The sequence below is a fragment of the Corapipo altera genome, unplaced genomic scaffold (genome assembly GCF_003945725.1).
Source record: "Corapipo altera isolate COAL_440 unplaced genomic scaffold, ASM394572v1 61488, whole genome shotgun sequence".
In the NCBI taxonomy this organism is placed as follows: Eukaryota; Metazoa; Chordata; class Aves; order Passeriformes; family Pipridae; genus Corapipo; species Corapipo altera.
In genome coordinates, this window is record NW_020885199.1 from 20,210 (window position 1) to 39,794 (window position 19,585).

The following is a 19,585-nucleotide window of genomic DNA, read 5'->3' on the forward strand; positions in this document are numbered from 1 at the left end:
CTCTCTCCAGAGCCGGCATTGAGCTCAACAGCCCCTGGGGACCCCACAGACCCTTCAGGGAAGAGGTACTCCAGTGTTCCTGGGAAACTGTTCCCCGAACTTCAGAAAGTGCCACTCCAGCTGCCTCCTGCCCCCCCACTGTGCTGCCCCTTGCACAACTCACACTGTGGTCCCCCTGGCACGATCACGAGTTGGATTTTTGGGCATCGTGACGTGATGCTGATGTAAAATGGTCTCACTTCAAGCCCCTCTCTGCTCTAGGAGTGCCTACACTGTGGATGTCTTACAGAAAATGCCAGACCTCCTTTTCCCCAGGGGTTGATGCCCACGGCGTTCTGAGTTATGAAGTTTCCCGTGCCCCAGCATCCAACTGGGGCTGGACAGCCAGAGCCTGTGGCAGAGTGGGCTGGAATTTTGTCTCAGGCTGTGTCCCCACAGTGTGGCCACCCGGCCATGGACACTCCTGTGGCTGCCCTGCTGTGCTGCTGACCAACAGCAGGTACAAGCAAGGCCAGACAGAGACCCTCAGCAGGGCTTCTCCAACAACATCCAGCCCCTAGGCACATTTTCCAGGAGGCCTGTGTTGGGATTAGGGTGTGCAAAGCAGGCAGGAGAAAGGCAACAGAGGGGATTTCTCCAAACTCCCAGCTATATCCTGGGGCCCAGCTCCTGTTCAGTGTAAGTTTCATAAAATCACAGAATCCTGGAATGGTTTGGATTGGAAGAGAACCTAAATACCATCTCATTCCACTCCTCTGCCATGGGCAGGGGCACCTTCCACTAGACCAGGTTGCTCCAAGCCCCATCCAACCTGACCTTGATCAATGTTTAGTACTGAAAGAACCACAGATCTGTTTGTGGCTTCATCCCAGGCTGCATCTGGAAAAACGCACCCAGGAGGGTGAGGGAAGGGATTGTTCCTTTCCATGGGTGAGACAGCAGATGGAGTGCTGTGTCCTGTGTGGGGGTCCCCCCTGCAGAGCAGTGGCTTCAGCTCCAGAAGGATCCAACTAAGAGCCCCAGGACAGCTGAGGCAGGAGCACATGGTATATGTGGAGAGGCTGAGAAAGATAGGCTTGTCCAGCCCGGAGAAGGGAAGGCTGAGGTGGGATCTTGTGGCTGCCTACAGCTACTTGGGCAGGAGGGTGAGGAGCAGGTGGAGTCAGGCTCCTCAGAGAACTGTGTCTTATTTTGGACCCCTCATTGCAAGAAACATACTGGAGCAAGCCTGGAGGCCACCAGACTGGCTGGGAGCCTGGAGTTCAGGATGTTTCAGAATTGGAGAGAACTGGGCTTGTTCCACGTGGAGAAGAGCAGGCACTGGAGAGGTCCTGTTGCTGATGGCAATCATCTCATGGGAGGACACAGAGAACAGGGAGCTGGACTGTTCAAGGAGGTCCAAGGTGGTGAGATAAGAAGCAATGGATCTAAGTCAGAACATGGAAAGTCCACCTAGAAATAGACACTTTCTTTAACATGAAGTTGGTCAAATACTGGAACAGGTGGCCAGAGAGAGGGTGTGGGATTTCTGTCCTTAGAGGTGTTCAAGACTTGACTGGACAAGGACCTGACTGTGCAGGGACTGGACTTGATGGCTTCCAGAAGTCCCTTCCAACCTAAATTAATCTATCACCCATCTATGACTCTGTGGAGGTGCACAGGGGAGGATGAGAGTCAACAGACATAAGGGACAGGAGGAAATTATACATATTAAAAAAAAATCAGCCCAAGGATATTCAAAACCTGAAAAAACCCAAAGAGAAGTTGTGGGACCTCTACTCCTTGACACTACAACTGATCCAGATGTGAATCTAAACAGCCCATTCAAGTCATTCATTGCTGCTTTGGCCACTGCTTTGACTTCCTCTCCATAGAATCAAGGAATCATAGAACATGCTGTGTTGGCAGGGACTCATCAGGATCACTGAGTCCAACTCCCGTGGGGCCTGTGTTCCTGCTGCCAACAGTGATCCCAGCAGCAGCCGGCCTGTGAGTCCTGGCACAGGCACCTCTAGGTGCTATATTAGCTTTGGGGAAGCTCATGGGAGCCCTTAAATCCCTCACTTCCCCTGTCCCCCAGAAAGGGTTCTTCCCTGAGCAGCTTGGGCCCTTCTCCCTCCATAAACTCCATAAGATTTTATCATTCTCCCAAACTAAATGAGACTGTGGACAAGGGCTCCCAGCCTCTCATCAAGCAAGCAAGGGTGACATCGAAGGGTTCAGATGGAAGTTGATCACAGGATCACAGAATTGTTAAGGTGGAAAAGACCTCTAAGATTAAGTTCAAATGTCAACCCAGCACCACCATATTCACCACTAAACCATGTCCTCAAATGCCACATCCACATGTTTTTTGAACACTTCCAGGGGTGGTGACTCCACCACTGCTCTGGGCAACTTGTTCCAGTGCTTGACAACCCTTCCCATGAAGAAATTTTCCTAATATCCAATCTAAACCTCCCTTGGTGCAACTTGACGCCACTTTCTCTTGTCCTGTCCCTCCAGGAATTCCTTACCAGGGATGTCTTACCTTGGAGAGGTCTGGATGCTGCTGTCCATCAAGACCTGCAAGTGGCACTGCTTGATGTGGGCTCCCACAGTACAGAGAGTTTGGTGGGAGCTTCATCTTGAACTCGACTTGCTTTGAACAGCAAGTGTGGAGCTGTGCCAGAAGAAGACTTTTGGTCAGAAACCAACACAGGAGAAGAAAGTAGAAGGGTCACATCTTTATCCTCTTAAATTTGACAAGGTGATGGAGCTGCCTGCACCTCCTGGTATGAACAACAGCCCTCCCAAAGTGTCTGTCCTGAAAGCATTTTGCTACCATAGACAGCACAACTCCAGGTTGATGTTTCTGGGGCTGGGGGTGGATCTGCAGGGTCTTACCAGACCAAAGACAGGGACTGGGAAGGAGACTGGCAAAGGGACCCACAGGCACCTGTTTGTTACCTGGAGCCCTTGCTAGGAGCACACAGACTGGGGTACCAGGGAACACTGTGTCTACAGTGGCTCTGGCTGCTGGACAGTGGCTCCAGCCCAATGCTGATCCTAAAACCTGCCAGCGGAGACTTAGCAAGCTGGCACCTCTCTCGAGGACCTGTCCTCACCTTTCCAAGGTCACCTTTGGGACGGGGCACACAGGAGACCTCTCCTCCTTTGCTGGTTTCTGTGTGTATGTCCTTAAACAGCTGGGTCTCTCCACTTCACTTTGATCCTGGCTCTCCAGAATTTGCTCCAGGCGGGCAATTCACATGTAGTGTTTGTGTAGGGACAGTCAATAACTGAAATCCCTCAGCATGCAGGGGGTTATTCTGTACCTCTCTGGCTGGAAGGGCGTGCCTTCCTCCCCTCAGCTCTGCTGTCATGGGATCTGGAAACTGCTCGAGTCACAATCTGCAAGTGCCTCTACAGCTGCTGAGTGTGAACACACGTGGGTGTGTGCAGTGCCTATAAAGTCGGCGTGGACAGCTCGGCATGGGAGGGTGCACCGCCGGGTTCCTGCTCTCTGTGCAGCTGTGCTGTCGTGATGGGTGAGTGACCTGCCCAGGGACACCTCACTCCTGTGTGGTGCTGGGCTCAAACGAGACCTGACGGGGTGAGTATGCAAAGGCACAGAGAGGATGAGCAGGACGCCAGCACGCTGGGAGCAGGAGGGATGCCAGACCAAAGCTCCAAACAACACACACGCTTGGTGCCAGCCTGTGCCTGCCCTGGGGTACCTGTGCCATGTGTTCCCATGGAGGTTAAGGTGGAGACCTAGGTTTCACCTTGGTCCTTTCCCTTCCCAACCAATGCATGTGGCACGTGTGGCTGCACAGGGATCCTGCCCCTGGCATGGTGGCATCTCCCCCAGGAGCCGAGCGAGTGCAGGATGCAGAGGGGTGCTGGTGGTCAGCACAAAGGCTTTGGGTTTGTGTCCCTGTGGGGGCCCAAGAGACTTCTCCTGTCTGCTTGGGAGCTGGCACCTGGGCAGTAGGACCCATCCTTTGGCTTAGTTTCCTTCTATCTGTGATTTGGCTGGAGTGGCTTATATAAAAGAAATAAGCATGATTACTCCAAAAGGAGCTGTTTCTTGTGATTCCTCCCCACCCGGCAAGCTACTGATCCACCTGTGTCAGTGCACTCTCTTGGCCTGTAGGTTCTGAGAACAAGCTGCAGGTTGCTGTGTGGTGTAGGGAAGGAGCTGATCAGGAGGTGACAGAGCCATTTCTCACCTTGCTTCAACCCTGCAGGGCAGAGCCTGCCCTGGAGCTGCAGTTCCCACCACCCTGGGAGCCCCTTGCTCCTGACTGAGCCCTGGCTCTGCCTTCCCTGCTCTGAGCATCCCGGGGGCTGCCCAGGGATCCTGGTGGTGATGGGCACTTTCCTCCCCAGGGCTCCAGGCTGGGACACACCAGCTCCACCGGGACCTTGTCCTCCTGCCCACCGTGGTGGCGATGCTTCTCCTCTGTGCCAGTGCCGGCCCAGCCGTACCCACTGCCAGCCCCCGGAGCGGTGAGTAGGGGTCAGTGGGGGATGCGGGCTGGGCACCGAGGGACAGAGCAGGATGGGGTCTCCCTGGCTCAGCGCTGACTCTTGGGTCTGCTGTGTGCTAGGGAAGGCCAGCAAACACCCAGGGAGATGCACAGCACAGGAACCCCTCACACACACAACCCCCGGGGCCGTGGCTTGTACAGCCTGACTCCTGCCAAGCCACCCTCACCCCTTTGGTGGTTCTATGCTGAAACCAACAGGTTCCTGCCCAAACACCTTGGCAGGGTTGCTCTGCCATGACTGTGAACCTCAGTTCTAGGAGAGATCCTCCCAGCTATTTGTTTTTTTGTTTTGCTCTTGTTGGATGAGGAGCATTCCCTTACTCCCTGCAAGGGAGGGTTACAGTTCCTGCAAGACCTGAGTAAAACAGATTTTCAGGGGTTGAATTGGAATTACCCATGGCAAATTGTCTCCTATCAGACACAAACCAAGAAAAACGAATTAGATAGTAAATTAGTTTGTCCAGTAAGTCATGACAGATCAGATAAACTGTAACAAGCTGGGAGAAGAGATCCCTATGAGACCACGGCAGAACTAAGCCCTCTTTTTCAATGCCATGACCCCCAGGGATAACATAAACTCTCACTACATATCGCCATCCAGTGGAGCATTTTGGACACTTCTGGTCCTTGCAAGAGCTGTGTCTCAATATATCAAGGATGTCGTGTGTAGGCCAGATATACTTGAAGGACACCACTGGCATCTGGAAGAGTTTTTCCCCTTCTTTCCTTGGCCAGATGCCAGTGATGTCCAACGAAGGCTCCAAATAAAACAGCAAACCATGAGAAATAGATTCCAGGGCTCTTACAGAGGTCACTGGCTTAGAGAGACTTTCTGGGTTCCCCAAGGATGAGCCAATGAAAAAGCCACAGGCAGAACCACCCCTTTTTGTCCTGAGTTCTCACTGCCCTACAGGAGCACCTTGTTGCCCTGACAGACTCATGATCCTTCTCTCTCCCACCTCAACCCGTGTTTGTTGCTGCAGCCTCAGGGTTCCCCCCAGACTGCAGCCGCCTCCGCAAGAACAGCCCCAGCGGGGTGTACGTCATCCAGCCGGCTCGGTCCCCCCCGCGCGTGGTCTGGTGCGACATGGACACCGAAGGCAAGGGCTGGACTGTTGTCCAGAGAAACTCTCACGACACTGAGCTCAACTGGAAGCAATCCTGGACCACCTACAAGTACGGCTTCGGGAACGTGCACGCCGATTACTGGCTGGGCACCGAGTACCTGCACCTGCTGACCCAGCAGGGCACCTACAAGGTGCGTTTCGTCGTGCGGGACAAAACCAACGTCACCCACTTCGCCGAGTACGACATCTTCAGGGTGGAGAGCGAGGACAGCGGGTACCCACTGAGGCTGGGCCGGCATTCTGGCGATGGGGACGATTACCTGACCCTCTACCACCCCAAGAAGGGGGGCATTCATGACAACATGAAGTTCAGCACTGTTGACAAGGACCAGGACCAGTACAGCGGGAACTGCGCCAAGAGCTATGGGGGGTGGTGGTACAACAGGTGCCAGAACGTCCTGCTCAATGCCAAAAACTACATCGTTTGGCCGGGATTCTGCGACAGCGGTGACTGCGCATCCTCCCTCATCCTGGTCAAACCCACAGATGTGTGCTGACCCTGCTGCAGCGCCCAGAACCCTGGCAGTGGGGGGGTGCCACCATCCCCAGCTCAGTGCCCCGTTCCCGTGCCTGCCCACTGTCCCCTGCGAGTCCCAGTGCACGTCCTGCTCTGCCCACAGCTCCTGCACCCTCACCAGCTGAAACACAGCAGCTTTGGGGTCCAGGAGCCGTCGCCTGGAACCCTGGGCACACGGGCAGCTCCTCCCAGTGCCGCGGTGCTGGCTGGCACTGGGGCACAGGCACTGGTTTGGGGTGGGTGCACCCGCCCCCGTCCTGGGGAGGGGTACACGGTGCCAGTTCCCTGCCCCACGCAGTCAGTGGACCCCGCTTTGCTCAGGCCCCGTTCCCACCCTGGGCCCTGCTCCCCCTACAGCTCTGCTACCCACGGTGGGAGGAATCAGCTGCAATAAACCCTGGAGCCAGACTGTGCTGCCTCGTGTCTGCCTGCACACAGGTGTGGGGGGATCTCTCTGTCCAGCCTTCAGGGAGGCAGACCTGGGGAAAATTAAAGTGTGTTAGGCAATATTCCTTCCAATTTATTTGTTCCAGTCACTGAGCACTGGACCGTGGCTGTAAGGCTACAATTAGTCAACAGGACCAGCAGAGCCCATACCTTGCAAACCCCTCACTCACAGTTTGCCACTGTCCATGGCTAGGTGGTTGCTCTGTGCTAGGAAAGGGAAGAAACCACCACAGCTTGGAGTGTGCAGAGGGCAGTGGGCTCCCCTGAGGGTGTGAGCAATGTGTGTCAGTCAGTCCCATTGTTCCCTGCAGCCAAGGGGAAATGTGTCTGTGGAGCTCCCTTGGAATGGAGGAAAGTTTTAACTTTGGGCTTGAAAAAACCCATGGTTCCTCTCCTCAGTCTTTGGGAGAAAAGCTGAGCTTGAGCAAGGTTTGTGGCTGGGAATGCTGAACAACATGGGGCTCTGGAGCCAAGCAAGGTCTGTGACCCAAGTTCCAGGACACCCTGCAGAGCTATGGGCAGTGCTGTGTTCCTGAGGAGCTATGGAGTTCCTGAGGAGCATTCCTTGGCTGCCCTGGTGGCACTTGAAGGCAGGCAGCACTGCTGCATGGGGAGATGGGGGTATGTGAGGGTGCTGCTGGTTGAGAAAGGCTTCCCAGTTGGAGCTGACTTGAGAGTAACATTTCTGGGCTGAGAGATATGTCTGCTGGTTTAAAAAGTTATTGGTGCTCTGGCCTGGATGTACAACCTAATGTGAGGGGAGAGGCTGGACAGAAGGGCTTTGGGCTGCTGGAAAACAGCACTCTGACCCTGAGTGATGCTGAGCTGCATTCCTGGGCTCTGCTAGCAAGAGGGCAGCCAGCAAGACATCTCCCAGCACTGGGAGACTCCTTCTACTCAGTACTGGGAGACCACATCACAGGCACTGCTGAGCTGTCCAGTGCATGGAGAAATCACCACATTGGAGCAAGCCCATAAAGACCCAAGCTGATCCAAAAACTTGAAACTGTGGGATCCCTGCACGTCAGGCTTGGATCTTACACATGCCCAGACATACTGACCATGGCTGCTGTGTGGCCTTGCAGTGCTGTTGTTCCTTTCTTGCCCGTTCACTCTCCCATTTCCCTCCCACTGTTCACAAGGTTAATAAGGCAGGATGATGTTGGCCTGGCCTCTGGCCTCTGGTGAGCTCCAGGTCATGGCTGGCAGGGCTCAACTGACCTGATGCTTCCCTCCCACCCTCAGTGCTTGCTACTGATCACGTGCTACTGCATTCCCTATTTGCAAGATCCCCACCTTGGAATCCAACTCTCTTCATAAAGTGAAAGTTTTGTCTTTAATTCCCCGCCTGAGTCTCATGAAAAAATTCCCCTTTGAAAACAGTTTCCTGCTGCACCAGGAGCCTCAGGTCTGCTCCTGGCAGGAAACTGGGAGCAGTTGCAAGGAGTTCCCAAACAAATGAAGGACACCTATGCAGATCTGAAAGTGATTTTATTTGGCAGGATGAATACAGACTGCAGCAGGGTTGTGGTGCAGGTACAGCCTGCCCTGGGCTCAGTGCAGTGTAGGTCAGGTTAGCTAGTGATGGATATTTTTCTACTGAAAACATCTATACCCACAAAGCAGAAAGAGAGTAAGACCTTGCTGGACCAGGAGGGTTTTAAGCTTCTGAGCACAGTTTTGTCCCCAGAAGGAAAATGCTTGGACATGGAAGTGTTTATAAACACGTGTGCTAATAATGATCCTTCAAAACCCACCGCAGGTGAATGGCCAAAGACAGAGCAGGGAACTTTGCTACTTTTCAGGGTAAGAGGAAAACAAAGCAGCTCTTTGATATAGAGGAACAACCCTACTCACCCCCAGCCCCCGTCATCAAACAGGCCCCAGCAGGGCGCTGGCCTGGCCATGTGCCCAGGGGGGACAGAAGAGGGAAGGAGTTCTAGTGGTAGGGAGCTGGTTTGATGAGGATGGCAGAGGCTTTGCAGTTCCCCTTGCACAGCCTGCCCCACGTGATGCTCCCCTTGACGTTCAGCCGCACGGAGTAACACGCCGAGTACCACCACCCGCCCCCGTAGCGGGAGGCACAGTTCCCTCTGTAAGTGTCCTGGTCCCGATCCTTTGTGGAGAACTTCATGTTGTTGTGCACTTTCCTGGGATTATCTGAATCCATGGCATCCTCTGCCGTCCCCGAGTGCGCTCCCAGCCTCAGCCGGTAGCCCTGGGACTCATCGTCCAGGCTGAACAGGTTGTAGTCTGCAAACCTCTTGTTGTTTGAAGCATCCCAGATGACAAACCTGACCTGGTAGACCTTCTGCCTGGTGATCTGGTGGATGTTCTCAGTGCCCAGCCAGTACTCGGTGTGCACATTCCCAAAGCCGTGCTTGTAGGTGCTCCAGGACTCGTTCCAGGTGATATCCGTGTCCTGCCGGTTCCTCTGGATCACAGTCCAGCCCCCATCTCCACCCATCTCACAGTACACCATGATGGGGTGCAATCCTGAGGGCTGGATGATGTAGACACCGCTGGGGCTGCCATCAGGGACCTCACTGCAGTCCCTGGGCCAACCTGGAGCAGGACAGAAGGGGACTGAACAAAAGCCAGTACAACAGGAGAAGACCTTGTCTCACCCTGGGGTGGGAGAGAGGGACATCTCGCCATAGCACCTGGGGGATAATCAGCTCTCCCAGTCTAGAGAGGTCTGGAGGTGAGAGTGGGTTGGCCTCGACCCTCTGTTCCTTTTCAATATGGAACACCAACAGGAATAAGCCCCAGTGAAAGGTCTCAGACCCACTGGGCTATGCTGGTACGAGGCAAAGAGACTGAATATGGGCACTAAAGGGCTCCTCTAGGTCTCCTGAAAAAGGGGTTGTGCCACTACAACAGGGTCATGCTGGGAGGAAGGCGAAGAGGACCTTGCCCCTGCCTGTGACTGAGGGAACAGCAGAAAAATGACCCCTTCAAGCAGACACAGCCACCCCCCCAGCCTGCACAGTGCACACACACACACTGCAGCCTGCACTAGGTACATTTCCACCATCCTCCATCCCAGAGCAGGGCCAGGCTTAGGGATAGTTCAGGGCCTTTTCCCACCCAGAGCTGGCTGTACACAAGCACACCACACCAGATGCCCATGGGATGCTACCTACTGGTTTTCTTCAGAGCATTCACCGAAGCATTGGAGGGAGATTTCTTGAAGATGTTTAGGGTTTCTGTATGCACACAGTGGCCTGGAGCAGCCAAAAGCAGCAGGGAAGCAAGGAGCAGAAGGCACTGGGCTGCTAGAAAGGGACAAGACGGAGAAAAGATGAAACAGGACCCTCTCTGCAGAGAGACTGGACATCCCATGGCTCCAGCACCGCAGTTAACATGACCCTGTGAGGTGCAGGAGAGCACCAAGAATGCTGGGCAGCATCAGGCTGCTTCCTGCAAGCTGGAAGGCTTGCCCAAGGGGTAGACAACCTTGCCTTTCCCCTGTCAAGCACGGGGTAGTTTTGGGTGGAGCAAAGCACCCAACAGTCGACTAAGCCAAGTTTCACTCCTGGCCCCTGGAGCAGGGGACTGGCTGGGGTGAGCCAGAAGGCAGGGGACAAGCTGCTGGTGCTCCCAGGAGGGCACTGGTGCCACTGCTCCCCATCAGTGTGCATGGAGCCTCTCCCTATTGCTGGGCTGCCCTACCTGTGCTCCCCCCACTGCTGGCAAGGACCCCCCCTCTTCCCAGCCCTGTACTCACCCATGGCTCCAGGTGGGAATGCTCTTGGAGCACAGAGCTCTGGAGCAGCTGGTTGCACAGAGGCATTTGTAGTGCCTCCTGCAGTGGGCGGGCTGAGTGGGTCCTGCCCCCCTTTTCTCCTGGAGGAGGAGATCAGGTTGGTTTCCTTCATGCCCTCAGAAAATACCAGCTGAGGTGGAGGTGCCTGTGGTTCTGAGTGCACAGGTCCCTGAGCTGCAAAGAAAATAATCCCCATACCAGCAAGAATCCTTGGAATGGTCTCTTCTGTGAGTGCTTAGTGACTTGGATGGAATTTCCCCTGGTAACAAGCATATTTGGGAACTTTGAAGAGTGCAGCTCAGTGAACAAACACTCAAACGCCACAGTCACCAGCCAGGTGGAGAGCAAACACGGGGCTGTCCCTGCCTCCCACCACTGCAGCAGGTGCTGCCAGGTCAAGGGGCTCTTGTTTAATCTGCTCCTGTCAAGCCCAGTTCTGGGTGGGGCCCCAAGACTTCCAGGGAGTTGTGTGACAGTGTTTGGAGCAGCTGGTGTATTCTGGAGCACAGGACACAGGCAGAGGGGTTTCCATCTAAGGGAAGTAGAGGGAGTCTCGACTCACCCGTGGGCCACAGTCCTAACCTGCAAGAAGGCAGCTGAATGGCCTTGATGAAAGATTTCTGTAAGGCAGATGAGACAGCTGTGGCCTCTGGGCACTGGGTTTGGGGGACTGGTCATGCAGGATGATGGCTACAAAGGAAAGCAAGTGTCTGCCCAGGACTGGAATGAAACCGGGTGGATGGAAGGCAAGTAACAGGAATCTGAGCGTGAGGGGAACGGAGGGGACCTAAGTGTGCATGGAGGGAAAGTGGAGGGAAATGAGGGTACACAGAGGGGCTGGGAGGGACATCATCATGGAACCCATAGGAACTGAACACCTACAGAATGGACAGTGGGATTTGATCACCAATGGAGGGTAATGGATGGAATCTGAGGGTACTTGTCATGAAAAAGAGGGATGTGAGTGTGCCCAGAGGGGAGACGTCAGCACCAAGCAGACACTAGAAAGAACAGAGAAGATCTGAGTATTTGATGAAGGAAACAGAGGAGATCTGGGTGCACACAGAGGGAAATGGAGGACACCTGCAGGAGGACCCCACAAGGCAGGACAGGCTGGGCTGCAGCCTGGGGTCCACAGCTTGGGCTCCTCCACCATCACCATCACAAGCACTGATAGCTCTACAGCTCCAACTGCAGCTGGAATGTCCACCCACGAAAAGGAAAATGCTGCCTGGTACCCAGTTTTTCTGTCTGCAAGTCAAAGAACCCCAGATTTCTACCACCAGCATAATCCAGATTTTCAGAACTCTGTATTTCTGTTTCTAGACTTGTTCCCATTTGCACAACCAGCACGAAAAAAACAAATGCAGAAATGTTGGTCCTCGGGGATGAATCCATGTGTTAAGGTCCCAAGGGTGAATCCGGGGATCTGGAATCCTCCAGGGTACCCTGTTGTTCACGCCTGCGGGATGTCCAGCGGGCACATTGCCACAGGGCCCTGGGAGACAGAAGGAGGGATGAAGAAAGAGGGGAAGCAGGGAGGACACCCTATATTTCCATCAGGGGATGTGGGGATGGCAATGGGTACACATGGGGCATCTGGGGGGCTCAAGGGGCAACTGGGGGGCCCTTGGAGCAACTGATGGCTCTGAGGGTAAAGGAATGGGACCCTGAGGGTAAAGGAATGGGACCCTGAGGGCAACTGGGACAACTGACTGTAACTGGGGCACCCAAAGGGACAGTGGGGATTCTAGGGAAAACATGGAAAAGTTGCAGGGTTTCAGGGGCAACTAGGGAATCTGTGGGAAGCAAGGCAGCCTGGAGTGATCCCAGGTATAAGGGAGAGATCCTGGAATGGGCCAGAGGACAATGGGAGTCCCGGGGACATGGAGGACCCTGTGAGTTTAGGAGTCCTGGCAGTCTATAGCCCATCTTTGGACACCTGGGTCCCCTCCCACTTGGAGGGAATCCCAAGTGACTGAGAATCCAGTGGGGTTTGGGAGTCCCTTGCTGCTCTGCGAGGGACCCCAGAAGCCATGGGGACTTTGAGGGTACAGATTACCAGGTCAGCAATACTCACACCAGCAGCAGCACAAGTGCCATGGAGGCAACTCCCAGTGCCAGCCCCATTGTTGGTGTGGGGACCAGGGGGGTCTCATTGTGGAGCCAGTGCAGCACAGCACTGAACACAGCCTGGAGCCCTCTCTCTTCCTCCACGCTCCCCTCTGACACTGTAGGGACACCAGCACCTCAGGTCACGGGGCCCTGCTGCACCTGCCCCAGCCACAGACCTCACTGTCTGGGGGTCCCCGCTCCAATCCACATTCCCCACCGCCCCCAGAGGAGCCAGGGATCAGGGAACACCTGCTCCAGTTCACCTGTCCACCATGAACTGACACATCCTGGCACCCTGCCCACACCCCCAAGCACGCCCATCCCACGGACCCGGGTGTCTGGGGTTCAGCTCCCTCCCATAATTGCTCCCTGCCCCCAGGGCACTCAGGTGTCTGGGCTCACCGTTGAGGTAAAAGAACTTGCGGGCAAAGGGCTTGGAAACTTCCCCCAGGCGACAGGCAACAGTTCCTGGAGCGGGCTCCTCGATGGTCAGGCTGGAGGGGTTCTCTGGATTCCCCTTCAGCTCCTTGAACAGCGACATGTCCTGTGTGCGCAGCTGGGGCGTGGGGGGGATCCGTCAGCACAGCCCACGAGGTACATGAGACAGCACACGTGTGCATACAAAGGCACCCGTGTCCTGCACGTGCTTGACATGTCCCCTTCATGCTTCTTGTGCTGGTGCACGTGGACATACCTCCTGTCCCACAGACTCTCCTTGTGCCCCATGTGTGCACACAGGGATGCACAACCACAGTGGACACAAAAGTCATTTCCTGCACATGTGGGAAGGAGTTCTTCCCTGTGGGGGTGGTGAGGCCCTGGCACAGGTTGTCCAGAGAAGCTGTGGCTTCACCTATTCCTGAGTGTTCAAACCCAGTGTCACCAAAACCCAGGAAATGAACACTCTAATCAGAAAGCCGACATTATTCAGCGCTGAGGTACACGGGTATCGCTTCACATTCACATCAGTCATGAAAACTTTTAACTATTTATACATTATAGCAAACAAAAGAATTAGTGTTCATTGGCTTACATGTTATATAGTTCTCTTCACGAATTATTATTCTATTGGTTATGGATTTCTTGCTTTTCATGTTAATTAGTCCACATTTTCAGTCTTTTAATTATCTTTTTCCCAGACAGGGCATCTCTGGTTTATGTAACATGTCTTTGTGCTTTATAAATTCTGCAATCCTGGTGTTCAGTTCTCAACAGTAAATTTCTCTTCCAGGGTTTGTTAACTTCCCCCTCCAGGTCTGGGAACACGAAAGTATACCAAAATTTTTAATTTGTTTTTCTAACACATGGACATCGCCCAGAGCTTACCCGTCATCCATTATCTAAAATCACCTCAACATTCTCCCTCACTGATGCATAGGCTCCTTTTTAAAGAAACATAACTTGTTCAGTTAGACCAGGATGGATGGGGCTTGGAGCAACCTTGTCTAGAGGAAGGTGTCCCTACCCACTGCAGCGGGTGGAATGAGATGAGCTTTAAGGTCACTTCCAACCCAAACCATCCTGTAATTTTATGACTCTACATGTGCACACATGGACCTGCAAACACACGAGTGACCTGCCCCCTGTGTGTGCTTTCACAGCTGCTACTTCCAGCACATGGTGGCAGCAGTACCCGTGAGAGATCTCATGCCAAGCAAAGAGCTGTGTGTGTGTGCAGGCCTGGCTACCCGTGCCCAGCCCTCCCCAGAATGCAGAATGTCTACTCACACCCTTCCACGCTCACGTGCAACTCACATTTGGGACAAACATCCAGGTGACGGGCAGGTTGCCAGGGAAGGAGAAGGGCACATCACAGAGCAGCACGATGGTCTCATCCGTGTAGGTCTGCAGGTCCTGCACTGGGAGCATTGCCAGGCACGTGAGCTCACATCTGGGTGTGTCCTGACAGAGGTGATGGTGCTCCTGTGCTGGCTGCAGGGATGGGCAGCTGAACACCTTGGCAGGTGCACTCAGGGTGGGAGCACAGGTGAGAAATGCGGGGTGTCTCCAGAGCCCTGGGGGTACCCAGCTCCGGGGGGGAGGTGAGCCCAGCCTGGGTGCCTGGGTCTGTGTGGAAAAATTACTGGGGGAAAATTATTGAGACTAAAGTTACATCCACACCCTAAAGAAAGTTGTAGAATTCCAGAGTAGAATGTAGTTGGTACTTAAGGATCACTTTACACATGTTGGGTTCACAGCAGGTCTGGGAACTCAGTGGGGCTGATACAACACATGGCATTTGCCAAATAAGAGGTAATATCCCGTTCCATTCAGAATATCAGTTGCTGAGCCAGCAATTGCTTAATTTTGTGGTGAAATCCTGTCCTTCTGAGGTACTTTGCTTATTATCATCTCATTATAACACCAGACACACCTCCATCTCAACAGCTACCCACCCTCAATGTACAACTACTCCTCGCTGAGTGCATGCTCTGCATCTTTCTAGCCTGGACCTTTAAAAGCAAAGCGATACCATCTGCCCCCAGTCAGCACCAAAGGCATGACTGGAGTCACTCAAGCTCCACCAAAATATTAAAAATAGTATAAAAATAACCTAAGAAACGGGGTAAGCTGGGGAAGATTTCCTTACTCTTAATGCAACAACCTGGCATGGTCCCATACCTGGGCAGTCCAGGGGAAACTCGCAGTCCGCAAAGTGGCAGGTAGCACACTGGAAGACACGGGCATCTGGCTGGAGTCCTGGGAAAGAGAGACTTGGTGGTCCCAGGGGAGTGGGAGATGTACTAGGGGACAAGGAAGGGCAAGACAAGGGGAGAGGCACTCACCACAGGGTGGGATGCAGGCTGGAACTGGTGGAGAGGAAGCAGCGTTAGACTGGGGAACACCGGGGACTCACATCCTTACGATGAACTGTCAGGGCTCAGCCCTTGTCCAGCCCAGATGGAGTCCCTGGGAGTATCTCTTGGACTGGGGTTCCCAGGGTGGGGATCCCTACTGGCCTCATACCTTTCGTCATCCGGCTCAGCTTCACCCAGATTGTGTCGACAGCTTCCTGCAGGGACTTGTTAAGGGGCTCTGGGGTGACCAGGATGTCCAAATGAGACAATGTGTCCTCCCCAGCATCCCCATAAACCCTTCCCAGATACCACAGATCCCCCGTACAACTCACCTCAACCCCATATATCCATCCTGGAGTCCCATCTATTCCCAAATACCCCCTCAAGCCCCCCAAGAAACTGTATACTTTGAAGCCCATATAACCTCAGGATTCCCCGATTATCCCTTTACTGCCTCCAGACCTCCATATTTCACCTCCACCCCATGCCCCTTAAAGGCCTCCACATCCTATGCCCCATGTCCCATGTCCCCTGCTCACTCTTGTTCTTTTGCTCCTCTACATAATACAGAGCATCCAAGACAAAGTCTCGAAGTTCGTCATGCTGTCCCGCCCCTGGAACCAGTACAGGGACACTAGAATCAGTATACAGGATTAGGGGTGGAGTTTCAGTAAGGTCTGGAGGGTTTCTGGGGATTCCTGGAGTTCTGACCAGGGTTTAGGGTTACTGGGAAGGGTCAGGTATCCCTGAGGACTCCTAAGGTCCTAGGTAGGGCCAAGGGGTCCCCAGTGTGTCCCCGGTAAAGGTTGGGTGATTCTCAGGGTCTTGGGCAGGGCTGGGGTTCCCAAAGGTCCCTGGGGTCCAGATGAGGTCTGGGGAGGCCTTGGTGTGGTTCTGAGTCCCAAGGATGCTTGTCTGGGGTGGGTCCCTGGGGTCCACAACTTCCTGGGATCCTGGTCAGTGTCAGTGTGAGGGCCTTCGTTGAAGTGGGGAATCCCAGAGGACTGTAGGGTGCTGTTCAGGGCAGGGGTCCCCCTTGGGATAGAGGACCCATGGAAAAGAAGGGCCAGTCCGGATGGAGGTTTTTGGGCAGGATCCCTTTTGGGTACGGGGTCCCTGGGGTCCCATGACGTACCCACAGCGACAGAGGCAAGTGGTTTAGCAGCCTCAACAAGGGCCTCTTGGCATTTTTTATTTCTGGGGTTCTTGGCAGAGGCCCCAGTAATCTCACGGCAGAGCTGTTGCCGCATTTTGGGGGGCCCAAAGCAGAGCAGGCAGGAGTGCACCCCAGGGAGGCAGAGCACCAGGGCCACCCACAGCCACAAGCCAGCATTTCTAGGGCGCCAGGGGACCAGCACCAGCATCAGGGCCACCCACCACCACCCCATGACCCCCAGACCTAGCACCCAAATGCCAAGTTCCTTGGGCAACAGTGGGGTTCCAAAGCGGAGCCCGGGCACCTGGGTCACCAGGGAACCAGATAAGGCATGAGGTCATACTCGAGGCAGCCACATGGAGCTCACACCAGCCAAAGGTGTAAGCAGAACCCAGCAAGAAACGTGCAGGCAACCCCTGCACTGAGCCTGAGCTGGAAGCTCTGAGCTGCAGGGAGCACGGAGGAGGAAAAGGAGAAGTTTGCAAGGTGGAGAAGGCAGCTGTGAGAGACCATAGCTGAAGCAGTGACAGAGGAGGACATGGATTCTAAGCATTCAGTGTTCAGTTATGAAGATTGAGACTATTTTACAGACTAGGACTGAACAGAACTGTTAACAAAAGTTATAAATGTATTGTACCCTGGTTTATGTCAAATGTTTTCACAGTTTTCCCTTCATGTTTATTACCTATTTTCTGATTGGTTATAATCTGCTGCATTGCAGATGTTTCCCCTACTGGCTCCCACTCTTTCCTTATCCCCTCCTTTCCCTTCTGATTGGTCTATATTCCTGCCTGTCCCATGCTCCTCCCCGGTTTCTGGAACCTTCCCCTGCTACCCTATAAATAAGGGTGGCACACCTTAATGAAGTTGTGATAGCTTTGAGCTACCGCTCTGTTTGGACCCCCCCTGACTGTCACGTCATCTTTTCCCTTTCAACTGCAGCACTGAGCCATCCCAGGGCGATGGCAGCACCGCTGCCAAACACAGCTGGGACCATCAACCATCAGGGACACGGTGTTTGTACGTGTGCCCCGAGGGGACAACTCTGCCTCTCTCCTATACTGTATTCTTGAGTAGGGGAATACACCCTTGGTGCACCTTCAAGTTATTAGACCACTCAGCTCTCCAAAACAGGGAGGGAGAGAAAGAGGGAAATGTATGTGAACTAAACTACGAAATAAATAATATCATTTACTACAAAGCAAAAGACTCAGAGACAGGCTGTTGGTTTTACAGGGACAAGAGCTGATGCAGGAAACAACACACTTAGGTGTCTGCAGGTGAAAAATGAGTAAGAGACTGAAGATTCATGTGCTTATCCAGTATCGCTAAAAGGCAGAGGATGCTGTCAGAGCTGCCCTGGCACGTGCCAAAATGTTGAATAAATTCAAGCTGCTGTTTCCATCCAGCTTAAAAATTTTCACTTATATCCCTCTCCTGTTTCTGAACACTCAGATAGTGACCCACCAATGGCAGGTGTCTGACATAGCACATGATGACAAAAAGTGACAAGAGGATCCAGCAGCTCAGGCTGCTCCAGTTCAATGCTTGCCAACCATCTCCTGCAGAGTAGAAACTGAGTTGAAGCCAGGAAAAGCTGGAGACCTTGCCAGGTGATGTAGATGCTGCAGAAAACTTCCTGAGCTTCAGCTGGACTTGGGAAGGGAATTCCTAGAGCCCCTTCCATCCCTGGCTGCCTCAGCAGTGCTGCCCAGCAGCAGGATGGAAAATTATCCCCGGTGTGGGCTGATCTCTGAGCCATTGGCACCAGAGACTCCAAAGGAGGACTCAGGCCATTAAACTCCAGACAGAAACCCGCCATTGGCTGCCGAGGCACAGCAGGCAGCACGATCTGTACTGTCCCAAACTACCCTGGGCTGCAATTTTAACTATCAGAGGAAAAAAGTGGTTTGATGGACTCTTTTAAAAAAATTGCTGGGAAGGCAAAATGGATAGCTGGGACTTATTCTAAATATGGGGAAGGTGTGTCCTCTTTTGTGCCTACTAGAAAGGCACATTCTGTACAAGTAGAATTGCCTTCAGAAAACCAACGGTCACGAATGATACATTGAAACTTCCATCCTTTTGATTTGACCTGAATTTCTTGACCTGTCTTTTATACAGATGTTCTCACAATATTGTAGAAGAACTGAAAATTCCAGAACTCAGGTTTCTTGAGTGCTTTTACTTTCCCTGTAAGATTCTCACTCCAAACACCAGGAGAATGGGGTATTCTGCTTAGCAGGGAAAAAATACCCAAAAAACCCCACAACAAAAAGACTCTACAAACCCTCAAACTCCCAGTCTCTGAACTGGGAGGAGAGTCCTGGCTCAAGCTACATGACTGTCCATGAAAGACTGGATTTCCTGTGAGGGATGTTAGGGTGTGAACTGCCCTCACTGCCCGGGCATCGCTTGAGCCACTGGCAGCACTTCCTGGCCCTTGGGATGGGCTTCAGTGCTCTGGCACAGAGCCGGGCTGGGGCAGGCGGCACTGGGGCTCTCCCTGCTGACCCTGCCTGTGCCATGGGCTCCCCAGGGCAGGGCTGGGGGTCTTGGGGGACTTGCTGCCCTCATCTCCAGGCCCTTCCACCTCACAGGAGCAACAGCCAGACAAGACCCGCAAGCCCAAGCACGTCTCCTGGGCACCACAGCTCACCCAGATAAAGATCATCCCGGCCCGTGAGACGTCACCGTCCCCAAGCAGAGAGACAGGAGAGAACAACCGGTACTCAGACATCGAAGAAGAGAGAAGAATAGCATTTGAGGAGTTGGTTAACTTAACAAGGAAATAATAAAAATGCAGACATAGCCTGGTCCCACCAGCCTCTCTCTTCCTCAGGCTCCCTGATGCTCCTCAGCCTTTCTCCTCCCTCCTGTCTCTCTGCCACCAGGCTGAGCACATTGTGCCCTGGGGCCAGGACTTGAGGCCAGTGCTGGTCCCGTGGCACCTTGTGGGGCTCTCCCCCTACAGCTGGCACTGTCATCCAGCTCTGTAATAAAGTACTGCCTGCTTCCTAATGTTCTAGTGCTGTTAAGGAGCTTTATTCCTGAATTTCAATGACAGCTACACCTCCACCATCCTCCATCCTGGAGCAGGGCCATGACTAGGGCCGGTGCA

General features: G+C 53.6%; 3 protein-coding genes across 4 annotated transcripts; 1 reads left to right on the forward strand and 2 right to left on the reverse strand.

The window, feature by feature from the left end:
- Positions 1–3,330: 3,330 nt before the first annotated feature.
- LOC113940171 (fibrinogen-like protein 1-like protein) lies at positions 3,331–6,283 on the forward strand. Its single transcript, XM_027631272.1, has 3 exons — positions 3,331–3,530; positions 4,375–4,494; positions 5,519–6,283. The coding sequence occupies exons 1-3, from the start codon at positions 3,527–3,529 to the stop codon at positions 6,157–6,159; spliced, it is 765 nt and encodes a 254-aa protein (XP_027487073.1). The 5' UTR covers positions 3,331–3,526; the 3' UTR covers positions 6,160–6,283.
- Positions 6,284–7,986: 1,703 nt separating this feature from the next.
- On the reverse strand, positions 7,987–13,127 carry LOC113940169 (fibrinogen-like protein 1-like protein). Of its 2 annotated transcripts, XM_027631268.1 has the most exons (4): positions 13,116–13,127; positions 10,357–10,751; positions 9,773–9,904; positions 7,987–9,191 (listed from the first exon to the last, which is right to left on the reverse strand). In XM_027631268.1, exons 2-4 carry the CDS (start codon positions 10,589–10,591, stop codon positions 8,566–8,568), a joined length of 993 nt encoding a protein of 330 aa, XP_027487069.1. In that variant the 5' UTR covers positions 10,592–10,751; positions 13,116–13,127; the 3' UTR covers positions 7,987–8,565. The 2 variants fall into 2 exon arrangements, with proteins under 2 accessions (XP_027487069.1, XP_027487071.1); XM_027631270.1 differs by lacking the exon at positions 13,116–13,127 and having other exon boundaries at positions 9,773–9,901; positions 10,357–11,584.
- Positions 11,687–16,825, reverse strand: SPACA6 (sperm acrosome associated 6). Its single transcript, XM_027631267.1, is given in 10 exon segments — positions 11,687–11,893; positions 12,476–12,626; positions 12,913–13,066; positions 14,266–14,369; positions 15,133–15,210; positions 15,297–15,320; positions 15,478–15,546; positions 15,848–15,922; positions 16,444–16,702; positions 16,704–16,825. Coding segments are annotated over 10 exon segments (1,113 nt in total). The 5' UTR covers positions 16,806–16,825; the 3' UTR covers positions 11,687–11,796.
- Between the last annotated feature and the right edge of the window lie 2,760 nt (positions 16,826–19,585).